This window comes from Trichomycterus rosablanca, chromosome 4 (assembly GCF_030014385.1).
Source record: "Trichomycterus rosablanca isolate fTriRos1 chromosome 4, fTriRos1.hap1, whole genome shotgun sequence".
In the NCBI taxonomy this organism is placed as follows: domain Eukaryota; kingdom Metazoa; phylum Chordata; class Actinopteri; order Siluriformes; family Trichomycteridae; genus Trichomycterus; species Trichomycterus rosablanca.
The window spans coordinates 30,153,283-30,168,422 of NC_085991.1; the positions used below are offsets into that span (position 1 = coordinate 30,153,283).

Consider the following 15,140-nt stretch of genomic DNA (forward strand, 5'->3'; position numbering starts at 1 on the left):
CTTAACTTTTGTGATGGTAGCTTTTCAGTTTTCACCATGGTTGCAACATACTTTTAATCTAATGTTAATCTTTAATGTTTGTATAACATCACAACTGAAGCAAATTAAGGGTTGTTATCGTGTCCCAATAGTTTCATCATGTTGTAACTTATCTTTAGCTCTAGCATCTTTACAGACCAGCAGTAGGGTTTATGATCGGCAATATTATGTAGGGATGAAATAACTGTAGTATTTTATAGTGGGAGGGTATTTTTTAATACCACCATGTGATGTGATCATTCATTTGCAGCATCAATTAGCTGATAGGGTTGGAGGTAATTTTACATGTGCTCAACAAGCTTAACATACAAGTTTCACTGAACATTTTTGTTTGTTTTTTGTTTACGTTAGACATCATGCTGGCTTCAGATACACCATTTGTAAATATGGAAAGCTTATCAGCGTCTTTACAACTTCTTTATTTGTTTTTTATTAATACGTCTTTGTAAGAAAAATACATTTAAGATCTATTTCATCTGAATAGATGTTTGAAAGGCTTAAATTACTTCATTGTGGATAAAAAGGCAAATTGAATAGCATAACATGTTTACTCATTTCTGTAGACTAGGCCTTAACAGCTATATTCCATGTGCTTGTTTTTTCTTAAAGATAAACCTCAAAACAAGATTTCAAACAACAATTCTGCTTTACTCCTGATAATGTAGCATTGTAACATTTTGCAAAAAAAACACTGCCTTTACTGCAGGTTCGGTTTTGTGGGTCAGCCAGGATTCTGGATTATAGTGGATGGCTGGTCTGTTATCAAGGCTTCCAAACACGGCTTGCCTTTCTGTAATTTGTTAACTTAAGCACCAGTTATTTCTTAATAAAATGGGGTCACAAACGTATGTGCTTCATAAAAAGATTAACTCTGCCATGGGTTTTTGTGTACTGTAAACATAATTATTTATGTTCATATCTCATATTACCAGTAAAACTTTAATCTAAAGAGGTCATACACATTTTTTCTAACACTTTATACCAAGCACAGGGTTAAAAAAAATGTTTATAAGAAAATTGACTTCACACTGCACAGTGAGATTAATCTTCCATATTTTCTGCTAGACCCTTTGAGTTTTTTTAAGGAGTTGTGCACTGTTAGCCATGATCAATGCATACACTAGCTGTGCAGTTAGACAGAAAACCCATATTCCTAGTCTAGAAAATGCTTGTCAAGGACTTGACTTAAATAAGAAACTTGACCATAATTCATTAAGGTCGACTAACCTCATATCTAAACCTCCAGAAAAACATTGGTGGCAATGTACCAATTAAATTCACTATAATAAAGGTCAATGTCAATATTTACCATTTACTATATGGACAAGATATAGATCATGTCATGAATTTTGGTGTGGTTGAGGTTAGGCTTCTGAAACTGTAAATTTAGATTAATCTAGCTAGTTTTGTAGTAAAAATGAATGAATTTATTATTTTATTTATACCTTGCTTTGATAATCCCGACCAACATTCTATTCTACCTTCTGATCTTGTGTGAGATTTGAGAATCCAGCGTTATCCACTTGAGGGCAGCAAATCATTTACTGACCAGATTTTGCCCTACAATATTATCAACGCAGCACATAAACGGTGTTGGTGCATAAAAAGGTTCAGATGTGTGTGCACTGCAAAGAACAAACATTTCAATTTTAGTTATTTATTTTATACACAGCTTTGACTGGTGGTTTCCAAATGTTTTATTTATTACTGTATATTTACATACTCATGTATTTTAGGAGGCTCCAGGGTTCAAATCCTCAGCATGGTTGAACTGTCAACCTGCATGCATGTTTAAAAAAAAAAAAAAAGAAAAGAAATGGAGTAAATGGCATGGACAGGATTGAAGGCATCCTTTTCTAATACTTGGTTGCACAACCTTTGGCAACAATGACAGCCTCATCTGTGAGCTTCTTGCACAAGTCTCAAGTGTGAAGCTCCTGAATGTTTCCCAATATCAGAATTTCGCTCTCTCCTAAGATCTATAATTGGAATGAGATTTGCTCTATAATGCTCAGATATGATTGTTTGATTTCATTGTTTAAAGCATCCCTATACATTGTGGACTCTCCACTTTCTTTGCGCTTCTCCAAGGTCTTTGTAGAACTGTTTGTGCTTGGTGATGATGGCATTTCTGGTCTGCTTAGACAGCTTTCTTGTCTTTGCCATTGTGAACAAGGAACAGGGAATAAAACTGCTCTTTAAAAACAGACACAATTTATAGGTTAATTAGTCATGTGAGCACTGGCAAGGTGGGGACAGGTCTAATTCTAATCACGTTAATCGGATTTTGTCCTTTGTTTCAAACTGAACAAATGATGCCAGTTAATGTGTGCTGGTAAGGGTTTGATTCCCAGTTGAAGCGGTCCAGGTCCTTTCTGTGTGGAGTTTGCATGTTTTCTCCATGTCTGTGTGGGTTTCCTCCGGGAGCTCCGGTTTCCTGCCACAGTCCAAAGACATGCAAGTGAGGTGAATTGGAGATACTAAATTGTCCATGACTGTGTTTGGTTACAATCATGACAGGACAGGTATACATAACATTTAGGGGTGCCAATAATATTGACCACAACTTTGCATTTGCTGTCTTTGACAAAATACCTCTGAGCAAGGTTTGATGAATGCTACAGTCATTCCCGAGAACAGTTACTTCATGCTTTTTGTTTTTTATATAATTATGTTGGTAATACGGTATTTTAGCTAGAGCAAATTGAGGGTATTAATCATATGTAACACAAGTAAACATTGTATGCTTACTTATACGTTTATCAGGTGTCAGGACTTCAGTGTTAGGTTAATTAAACTACACAAAATGAATGAATTATTACCTTACATGATTTGATTTTGTACTTCGGATTAAAACTTTTTTTCTTCTTGTCTTTAAACAGTGAAGTGTGTTATTTAAAAACTATAGCTTTTTAAGAATTACATGTAAACCAGAGGTGTCTAAACTTATTTCTTTATTTTTCACATACAGAAAAAACATACTGAGGGCTGAGCCACTCACTAGATGTTAGGTACATGCCTCACCTCTAGTGTAAAAAGTTAGCAAAATCAATCCAATGTAGGTAAATTATGCTTAATATTTGAAATTGTTTAAAGAAAAACAGCCTTCATCACAGCTTTCCATTAATAGGGTTTCATTAATTTTCATTAACAAAAAGGGGTTGGCAGCTCAAACCGGCAGCCTCAGATTGCTTCTTATTTATGATGCTGATCCTCCTTTACAGCCATGTATGTGGGGGGGTTGGATAAGGGGAAAGAGGGGTTGGGTGTATTTCAAGCTTATGTAATTAAATTAATGGGCTTATTACCAGATCAACTAACATTTGTTAGATGGTTGCCATTTGCTTAACTCCCTCCTCTCATTCGGCACCAGTGTAGAATGTGTAGGTCAGATGTTTAGTTTCACAGTGTCATTGTAAATCATACTCTCATCACAGCAAATTATTGCGAATCAAACCGACACATTCTATGATGAAATATTCATTTTCCCATCATGTCTGTAATTTTTTACACTCTCTTGCTATCTTGCGTTTCTTTGGTTTTGCCATTTTGGTCACCTGTGGCAAAATGTTTCTTTGAATAATCTTGTTTTGTGGAGAAGCTGCTTTAAGACACCTAGTGTTAAAACTAAAAAGTACAATACAGTCAAGGGCATATTTCATTATGTTTTTAAAATTTGCTGCAGTCCAATTAAAAATATACCACAGTTGATGCAGTTGATCCACCCCTGATGTAAACTATTATGCTTAATAGGAGGTACATTAAGTTACAAAGTCTCACCCTGTTTTGAATTGGTAACAGGTGAGGGAATTATGGTTGTGCCAAACTAAGTCTGTGCATGGATCCTTCTTTTCTACCCAAAGTGGTGAGCCAGGACCCATCTTTGCTTGCTTTATGTGAATGGTCAGTCTCTTAAAAAAGAACATTTCTCAACACAAGATGTCACAATATTATGTTCAGTAAATAGTGAAAGACTTAAATTGTTTGCAAAGATTTATAGAATCCCGAGAAATCGTAGTGAAGGACAAGGCCAGAAAACACTGTTGAATGCGAGTGACCTTTAACCTGTCATGCTGTACCGCATGAGAAACTGTCATGCTATTGTGGTAAAAATAGCCGTATGGGCTCAGGAATACTTTGGAAAACCGTTATTGCTTAACACAGTCTGTTGCATTAAGAAATTCAACCACAAACACTATTACACGCTGAAAAAGCCATGCATTAGTTGTATGTGGAAAGTTCTCTGGGCCCAGAGATAATAAAATGTGTGCTGTGGTCAGATGAAACCAAATTTTACGTTGTTTTCTGGAAAACAAGGTTTTTTTTGTGATAATCTCCACATTCTCATTTACATTTATTATTAGCAAAAGGTGATAAGCCAACATCTGTCATGATATGTGGGTGCATCACTAGGCCTATTTATATGGGTAAAACGGTCATCAGTTGTAGACAAATGTGAGTTTATTTTAGTTAATGTACTATGAAATTACAAAGATTTAAAATGTATTGTTTATACCAAGATATGGTCCAATCGTTTATTTACAGAAAAAGAACCTAATTACTGAATTCTCCAGACTCCATTAAACACATGTAAACATACATGTCTGTAAACATTTAACTTAAATGAACAATTACTTGGATTACTTTTACCTGTAGGTCCTTTAAGAGATGCAAAGAATGAAGCGTAATCGTGACATGGCAATGACCGTTCACTTGTGGCTACTGTGATCTGGGAGCTATCTGTTACAGATTTATTTGTGGCAGCTGAGCTCACTCTATATATATATATATATATATATATATATATATATATATATAGCCCGGGACCCTGATGGCAAGCTTTGTTTGGCTGGATGGGGCAATCACTTGGGACCTGGCTGTCTGTCTGTGTGTGTGTATGTGTGGGCTAGAGGAAAAGTTGGGGGCGGTAGGGGGTGTATCTGAGGCATGTTGGATTCTATTCTCACCTGTGTTAATTGATGGGGAAATGTGAATTAAAGCCTGCACATTAAGAACTGGTACTCCTTTTTTTTTTTTTACTATTTTATTTATGCAGTTTCTCCCTTTTTCTCCCAATTTAGCGCAGCCAGTTTTTCTTCCACTGCTGGATACCTCGATTGCATCTCGGGGAGGGTATATTTGCCTGACACATGCTCCCTCCAATGCGTGCAGTTTAGGGATGCACCTAACGTTTATTTTTATTGATTGATCTAACGATGATTTTTTTTGTTGTTGATAAATCGATTGATCTAATAACTAATTAATTTATTATTCTAAAGAGGATGTGTGTGCTCAAATAAAATAATTTACCCAAAATAATAAAAAGCATCTTAATGTTTATATTTTTCTGATCTTCTCTTACACCATATGCACTTCAGGGCAATATTCTGCAAAATACATTCAACAACAACAATCAAAAGTCATTTTTAGGCGCAGCGGTAAAGTCTGCTAGCTCACCAGAGTTGGGGTTTTGAATACATCGAATCGAACCTCAGCTCTGCCTCGTCGACTAGGCTGGGCGGCAGTATGAACAACGTTTGTTGTTCAGGGTTAGGGGTAAAAAGTCGGATCATAGGTCCTCATAACTGGTGCGACTGCGGCCCCTGCTGGCTGACTGATGGCGCCTGCACAGGGCTGAGGAATAATGCTGATGGGGGTGTGGCCCTCCGCGCACAGTGCCTGTCAAGTGTATGAGCTCGACTCGTGCAGGTGAAAAATGCATTATCTGTGCTGACTGTGCGTACCGGAGGGGGCGCATGTGAGTTGAGAGGTCACTTTTAGACGTGATGAAGTGTGCGCTGCTTTTATTTGCAACAATGTTGTGTGCTACTGGTACACATTGATTTGATCTACCTAAGATGGGAAACATCTTGCCTTGTTTGAAAATCTTTTAAGATTTGTGTGCACTTGAGATGGCTCAGTTAATTAGTCAAATAGGAGCACAAACAATTTCCATCAACCACCATGTGCAACTAGGATCACACGTATGGATTACAGATTAACTCGATTTTAGTATGCAGTGAAGCTGCTGCTTACCATTTTCCAACAGAAATCTGGTAATTACCATGTGTCATGTGCTGTTTAGGTAAAATGCTATAAACATGAACATGTACTGTCTTGTTAACAAGGGGGATTAGGTGTTTTCTTATTATACATCGTTGTGCTTGGTTATTTACTTCACTCTTACTTTCTATGTTTAATAATAACTATGTAATAATTGACTCATGTTAGTGTAATTATTGCCAGCTTTCAGGGCAAATTTGGTAATTGCTTGTCTTTGTGTGGTATTGTGTTATATCTTGATTTTGTACATTTGTGTGCAGTTAGCAATAGCAACTTTATTTGTAGTAACACCAAAGACACAGCCTAACCTCTTTATATAAAACAATGAGAGACATTTTCTTAGGCATTAATGGTCAGATAATGCTCATATACACTATAGAATGTTACTTTTTCATTTGATGATTTAAAAAGTTCAAAATGCCTTATCATACCCAAAGCAACAAAAGATGACCTAGGAGAATTTGTTTTAAATAAACTGTCCTTATAAAGCTGAAGGACACAAGACCACAAGTAATTCCATCTCTTAGCTCCTGGCTTCACAATAACTCCCCTATGAAAAGGTTATTGTGGGACCAGCTTGTGGTTTTTTTTACCAACAATGGTAAAAAAAATTTTTTACCATTGTTGTACTAAGTTAAAGCCATATAAAAGCATCCAGAAATACTGTTGACTTTTCAGGGTTTAAGCTTCTCTGATATACCAGAATTGATTAAAGCAATCAAATCTAAGACAGAAGTAACTGGAACTGATAAACATTACATTTTTAAATAAAGGTAAGGTCACATGTAAGCAAACTTCAATGGCTGGATGGATGGATGGATGGATGGATGGATGGATGGATACTTTATTGATCCCGAAGGAAATTAAAGCCCCAGTAGCATAATACAACAGTACAAAACAAAAGCAAACAGAAAAACTAGAACTAAGTATTTCTTGTAATTGACATAAAATGAATAACTGGTAACTGTAATGATGCATGAGGTTTAGTTTTAGTGTAAAGATTGAATAGTAATTAAATTATTAAATATTAAAGTGACATGTGACAATATTGCACAATGAGGCCAATATAGCCATATATATACATACACATATATACCCATATACATACATACAGTGTATCACAAAAGTGAGTACACCCCTCACATTTCTGCAGATATTTAAGTATATCTTTTCATGGGACAACACTGACAAAATGACACTTTGACACAATGAAAAGTAGTCTGTGTGCAGCTTATATAACAGTGTAAATTTATTCTTCCCTCAAAATAACTCAATATACAGCCATTAATGTCTAAACCACCGGCAACAAAAGTGAGTACACCCCTTAGTGAAAGTTCCTGAAGTGTCAATATTTTGTGTGGCCACCATTATTTCCCGGAACTGCCTTAACTCTCCTGGGCATGGAGTTTACCAGAGCTTCACAGGTTGCCACTGGAATGCTTTTCCACTCTTCCATGACGACATCACGGAGCTGGCGGATATTCGAGACTTTGCGCTCCTCCACCTTCCGCTTGAGGATGCCCCAAAGATGTTCTATTGGGTTTAGGTCTGGAGACATGCTTGGCCAGTCCATCAGCTTTACCCTCAGCCTCTTCAATAAAGCAGTGGTCATCTTAGAGGTGTGTTTGGGGTCATTATCATGCTGGAACACTGCCCTGCGACCCAGTTTCCGGAGGGAGGGGATCATGCTCTGCTTCAGTATTTCACAGTACATATTGGAGTTCATGTGTCCCTCAATGAAATGTAACTCCCCAACACCTGCTGCACTCATGCAGCCCCAGACCATGGCATTCCCACCACCATGCTTGACTGTAGGCATGACACACTTATCTTTGTACTCCTCACCTGATTGCCACCACACATGCTTGAGACCATCTGAACCAAACAAATTAATCTTGGTCTCATCAGACCATAGGACATGGTTCCAGTAATCCATGTCCTTTGTTGACATGTCTTCAGCAAACTGTTTGCGGGCTTTCTTGTGTAGAGACTTCAGAAGAGGCTTCCTTCTGGGGTGACAGCCATGCAGACCAATTTCATGTAGTGTGCGGCGTATGGTCTGAGCACTGACAGGCTGACCCCCCACCTTTTCAATCTCTGCAGCAATGCTGACAGCAGTCCTGCGCCTATCTTTCAAAGACAGCAGTTGGATGTGACGCTGAGCACGTGCACTCAGCTTCTTTGGACGACCAACGCGAGGTCTGTTCTGAGTGGACCCTGCTCTTTTAAAACGCTGGATGATCTTGGCCACTGTGCTGCAGCTCAGTTTCAGGGTGTTGGCAATCTTCTTGTAGCCTTGGCCATCTTCATGTAGCGCAACAATTCGTCTTTTAAGATCCTCAGAGAGTTCTTTGCCATGAGGTGCCATGTTGGAACTTTCAGTGACCAGTATGAGAGAGTGTGAGAGCTGTACTACGAAATTGAACACACCTGCTCCCTATGCACACCTGAGACCTAGTAACACTAACGAGTCACATGACATTTTTGAGGGAAAATGACAAGCAGTGCTCAATTTGGACATTTAGGGGTGTAGTCTCTTAGGGGTGTACTCACTTTTGTTGCTGGTGGTTTAGACATTAATGGCTGTATATTGAGTTATTTTGAGGGAAGAATAAATTTACACTGTTATATAAGCTGCACACAGACTACTTTTCATTGTGTCAAAGTGTCATTTTGTCAGTGTTGTCCCATGAAAAGATATACTTAAATATCTGCAGAAATGTGAGGGGTGTACTCACTTTTGTGATACACTGTATACACACATACTATCATACTACTGTATATATACTCATATGTAAAATAAGGAACCATTTTATTTTTTTATTTGTTTTTACAAGTGGCATTTCAAATATAAACAAAGTCTGACAAGTATAAAGGATAAATGATAAAGGAGGGAGCATATGTACCCACATCACTGTAGTTTGACAAAGGTACTACTTTTTACATTTACAATAATAATATAGATATGTTTGTTTGCTGGACTCTTTTCAGAATTTTGCCTAGGGTCTTTAAAACCTTCGGGATGGTCTTGAGTGTACTCAACTTGTACCAGTTGCCATAATGCACGCAGTAAAATAGGGCTGACAAACTGTGCATTGAAGCACATGAGCTTAAGTCCAGGCATTGTATTCATATCTTTAAAACCTTTACACTGGGCTTTTCAGTATTTCCTTCACAGAATAGGTTCATTAATAATGTGTGGCAGCCTGAACTTGATGACAATCAGCTGACTGGGCTACTAGATTAATTGCATTATTCCTGCCTAATTAGCAGAATTTTAAAGTGCTGAATAAAAATACAATTTCTTTCTTGTAACTTTAAATTTAAGGACATTGATGTGCTTTTAGTTAGTATTGGTATTCTCTGGAACGCTCAGTAGTGGCCAGTGGGAAAGCTGATTTACTAAGGGTTTTAATGTGTAAAAAATGTGCAGTCTTTATTATGCAGGACTAGAAGTAAGGATGGACTTTTTTTTAAATAATCTTGTCTGATTTGCATTTTTGTCTTAGTAAGTAGTGTGTGCAAGTTAGGATGAGTGTAATAAGGATACAACAACGTGGCACTAACAGTGTAGATGTTCTGTCTAGATTGATTCTAAAACCTGCTATTGTCTAAATCAGTGGTTCTCAAACTTTTTAGACCAAGTACCACCCATTATCAAACCAAAAGTTCCAAGTACCACCTATGTTTCTCATCACAGAACCACATATGGCACACATTAATTAGGTGTGTGTGTATATATTAGTGATGGGAATTATGGCTTCTTGAAGGCAGTCGGATCTTTTGGCTCGGTTCCTTTTAAAGAGCCGTTCAAAGAAATGGCTCTTCGTTCTTCGGGAGGCGCTACTAGGTAAACTATAAGACACCCCCGATATTAATATAAAATGTTGCTACCTTGCCTTAAAAGCGTCTTTGGGTTATTGAAAAGCGCTATATAAATGTGATGTATTATTATTAAATGTATTCCTAATTCAAACAACACTTAAACGAGAAAAAAATATTTATTTCAAAAGGGAAAAAAAACCACAGAGAAGAGACACACTGTGGTTGCATTTCATTAAGTTTCAGAAAAATCCTCTTTTGTGCAGAGATGCGACTGTTTGTTTCTGCTTTAAAACATAAGCACAATGAAATAACCAGATTATTTCTCAATTATTTGTCATTATACTACTAGCTCTTGCTCTCTCTCTCTCTCTGTGTGTGTGTGTGTGTGTGTGTGTGTGTGTGTGTGTGTGTGTGTGTCTCGCTCGCTCTCTGTGATACTGAAAGTGCAGCTCTTATTACGAGTTATGATTAATTCCCTCTACTGATGCGAAGCTGAATGGGTGGATTACAGTCGATAAGAACCGGAATCGGATCGTTCACAAACGACTCATCACTAGTATATCTGCAGTTACCACTGACCATTTCAGTGAGTGCGCGTGTTTAGCAGAGCAGCCTTGTGATGTCAGGAACGAGATCAGTGAGATTCAAACTCGGATCTGCTCTGACAAAAGCGTTTCGGAAATTTCGAGATGGAAACCGCGAACGTGAAGTATAGACGTAATGAAGTACGGTGCCTGCGTAGCCCCGAATATTTTTAAAAACACATTCGTTTTAATTAAACTGATTTCATTAAAACAGAATTATAAGAACTTTGAAACAGATTTTATTAGTAATTTACACATTTTGTTTCATATTTTTTTATTTAGAATTATTAAATTATTTATTTTTTCGGTGCATGTAATTACTTTTCCGAGATTATCTGGCGTACCACCTCGTTCTGCTTCACGTACCACCAATTTGAGAACCACTGGTCTAAATAAATACGTGGGCAGATAATAATCTAATTAGCAGTTTTCATCATAACTGCAGTCACTGAGGTTGGAGAGAGATGACAAGACAGGAAGCGTATGCTGAAGGCACTGAAGGCATCAAGAACGAACTTTTCTACACTATCAGCAAGTTAAAGTTTGAGCAAGACATGAGGTAGCTGAACATCCATTACTTTGCCCACTGCCAATTTTAAGGTTTTAGCCCATTTCCACACACACACACACACACACACACACACACACACACACACACACACACACACAGAGGTCCATCATAGAGGTTTTGTCCACTAGGTCTCACTAACACACATTGCACATAACTGTCTAAAGTTTGCACAGTCTGTAAAATGGTAATAAAAGCAAAGCAGTATTTTTTTTTATTATTATTTACCCTATAAACTATACAAATATATGCTAATGACAAATTTGGTGCCTGAAACACCTTTAAAAAGTTGGGACAGAAGCATGTTTACAAAAATTCTATATTATATATTCTTTCAACATTTTAAAATGCTTTTAGGATTAAACATGTCAAGTGATCTTGTTTGATAGCAGAACCTTTTTTGCTATTCTTTCGTTATTGAGGTTTTAAGCTACACATCTTTGCAGAGCCTTTGCTGTTGTTTTGCACTTCATTATATACCACAACTTTTCAATGGTAGACAGGTCTAAACTGCAAGCCAGTCTAGACAATTCATCAATTGTCTGTTTTAATATATAACTAATGTAAGAGAGAACAAAAGTTCCTCTGGTATCGGTGTGTAGTTACTTCTGTTGGAAATTTGTGTGACTTTGCAGTGTGACATTCTGTTACTAACAATTAGCCCAATTTTTGCAGGTTCTTATTTGCGCATTTAATCGTAGTAAATTACCTGGTCCCATACCCTTTAACTAAACATGAATCAGTGAGACTGCAAATGCTAATTAGTCCTCTTGATTTGTGATCTTTGTAAATCAGGGCCGGTATTGTGTGGTATTTTGGGGGGCATTCATCAGTCTTCTGGATGTTTACTGTATTTATTTCAGGTGCTGTTTCCTAGGTAACAGGTGCTCAGTTTTACAGTGTCCCGAGGTGTATAGCACATCTTAGCTACACACACAGTGTATTGTTTAACACTGGGTCTCAGGAGATGGACTAGGGCGTTATCTTTGCTTCTGTGTGTCCGTTGGTAAAAGATAATTCAACATGGGTGTCCGCTTTACTGTGGAACATTACACAGGAAGTAAAAAAGGTTCTGTCAGCTTTTCATTCAACTCTTTAAATGAGCCCCTTTATCCCACCCCTTATCACGTTCTCCTGTCCCTCTCAGCTATCTGTTTACTCTTTTTATAATCCATCACTCCCTCTTGCCCTCCCTGCTCCTTTTCTGTCTGTGCCCCTCCCCTCTCCTCCTTTCTTCTTTTCTCCTTTCTTTTCTCCTCTACTTGCTATTCAGTTGGGATAAGGTAGATTGAGGCTTTTTACATGCAGTTCATTGCCAGTGCTGTGTCCAGAGCAGCCCTCAGACCATGACCTGACCCAGTCAGCGCCATGAACCTGGAGGGACTGGAGATGATCGCTGTGCTGGTGGTAGTTGTACTATTTGTAAAGGTTCTGGAACAGTTTGGACTTTTAGAGGCAAGCTATGATGGTAAGCAAAAAAGTTGTTTAATAGTATTTTATGTTTATGCTTAAATGTTTAAATGTGGCTATTTGTGATGTTTTGAATGAGATGCATTTTAAATAGTTTGTTTTTAGTATAATAATGAGCTCTTTTATTAGTAGGATAAAGTAAACAGAAAAGTATAGCATTTGTAAACTTTAAGTTAACCTGAATGTTTAGGATCAGTGAGTGAAGATACTGTAGAGGTCAGATCTTGCATTTAATGTTAGTAGGCCAGTCACATTATTACATAATTATTTGATTACAGTAACTTGATCTGATCTGATTTTTTTAAAGTAATGACAGTATAAATATAGTTAGAATACAACAGTGTAGAAAGTTCTAGAATGTCACTTAACTTTGTAGCATAGTTATCTTATTCCTTGTATATTGATATTTGATTGACTTTAACTGGTGCTGTATTTGTGCCCAGATAAACAGGGCTAATTTGACTGCACCCCATTACAAACTACATGGATTAGTGTTTTCTTTGCCAAAGTCAGAATGTAAAGCTTGTATGATTGTGAACATTGTAACATGTGTTACAGCAGCTTCTAATTCATACAGACTGGATTTTTTTTTTCTTGACCTTGGCACAGAGACCACTGTTCCATGTACTGTGTAATGCATGCTTTTAAACTATCACTAGTTTTGTGGGCACAAAGAAGTTGCCTGCTTTCCCTTACAATTGTATGGACAGCCTTTAGTTGTTCTCTATATTGTTATTGTGTTTGTAGTGATTGTTTTTGGTAGATTTTATAATTATCTTATATGATAGCAGTGATAGCAGTGATAGCTCAGTGGTTAAGGTACTGGACTAGTAAACAGAAGGTTGCCGGTTCAAGCCCCGCCACCACCAAGTTGCCACTGTTGGGTCCCTGAGCAAGGCCCTTAACCCTCAGTTGCTCATTGTGTAAGTCGCTTTGGATAAAAGCGTCTGCTAAATGCTGAAAATGTAAATGTAAAATGTATTTGGCTGAAATTAACATTAACACTTAAATATTGTAAAAGTATGTATTTATTTATTATTGTTTTAGTAGTTGTTATTTCCAACACACTAGTTTCAACTTGACAGTAATGTACAGGCCTGAACTAGGTTAAACTTTGTGTGATGTCAAAAAAAAACCAAATATTTGCAGGGTGGTTACACTTGAGGACCATGACTAGGAAACACTGTAAATACTCAATCATAGTCAATCATTTAGCTGCAAATTTGGTCTAAACTGTACTGCTAAATTAATTACAATTAACTTTATTGCACTTACTATGGAGACCCACTGTGACCTTGAACAGGATAAAGCAATAGTGATTAATTAAAATGACAAGTAATTGGCTAAATTCCCTAAATTACTTTATTATTACTAAATTAGCTTAATTTGTGATATATCAGTGACTTCATTGTGGCTACTCACTCACCAGGGGAATACTTTACTGTCAGAAAAACACTAGACCTAAATTGTGTTGCTGAAAGGGTAGTATGCCATTAATAACTGCTCTAAAAAAACTCATTGTTGGACATGTCAAGTTTGCAGAAGTAGTACCTGGGTGTACACATTTGGGATAATGGACTGTAAAAAGATAAAACTGAGGTTGAACATTTTGGCAGAGACGTACTAGTGCTGTGTTTGGAATAAATAATGCATTTCAGTGCTAAAACATGGCTGTGGCGACTCCAAACCTTACCAACCAATTTTAAAATGATATCAAGAAAATCGACCGGCTCGGTGGGTAGCACTGTAGCCTCACAGCAAAAAGGTCCTGGGTTCAATTCCCAGGTGGGGCGGGACGGGTCCTTTTTGTGTAGAGTTTGCATGTTCTCCCCGTGTCTGTGTGGGTTTTCTTACAGGAGCTCCGTTTTTCTCCCACTGTCCAAAGACATGCAAGTGAGGTAAACTGGAGATACAAAATTGTCCATGACTGTTTGAACTGATGAATCTTGTGTAACCAGTAACTATATGTCCTGTCATGAGTGTAACCAAAGTGTGTAAAACATGACATCCTAATAAATATATAAACATCAAGAAAGTTTACAGGTGAATGTTAAGCTTACAGTCTGTGACCTAGTGCTTTCTGTGGCCAAGTTTTTTTGTGTGTTTTATTTGTTTAGGCTATATGCTTATGCTTCTCTTACAATGTTTTGAATAACCAAAAATGACAAATCCAAAAGCTTTTACAAACGTTTTCTAGTAATAGTACATCAGCAGAATATAAATAGTCACCACATACTGGGAAGCCCACTGAAAGTTCCTGTGTTGACAACACATTAAATACAATGTATCAGTGTTTCTCTTGTGTATTAACCTGCCTTATGCTTACATGTTGCCTATTGTAGGTTCCTCTGTGTCTTGTATTAGTCACAAGTTGTTTTGTGGGAAGCAATCACAGCTAGAGAAGTTTATTTTGAACGTGTGAATCGCATGTTTTGCAGCCACATGCTTTCTGTTATGTGCATGTTTACCAGTTTGGAACAACAAACTGCTTAAAACAGATTTTTCTGTGGCTGTTTTATTACCCAGAAGTATTTACTCTGTTTGCAGTGTGTGTGTAAGCCTACAGGTGTTTGGGATAAAGCTATTTGTGC

General features: G+C 37.3%; 1 protein-coding gene across 2 annotated transcripts in view; it reads left to right on the plus strand.

Annotated features, from left to right (window-relative positions):
* The window catches only part of kcnip4a (potassium voltage-gated channel interacting protein 4a), a 145,950-nt gene that overhangs the window by 44,733 nt on the left and 86,077 nt on the right, over nt 1–15,140 (plus strand). Inside the window, exon 1 of one of the 2 annotated variants that reach the window (XM_062994142.1) lies at nt 12,415–12,547. The exons of the other annotated variant lie outside the window; for it this stretch is intronic. Within the exon in view, the coding sequence (XP_062850212.1) occupies nt 12,448–12,547 (100 nt within the window). The 5' untranslated portion in view covers nt 12,415–12,447. Of the gene's footprint in view, nt 1–12,414; nt 12,548–15,140 lie in introns of those variants that run through there. 2 annotated transcript variants of the gene reach the window in all.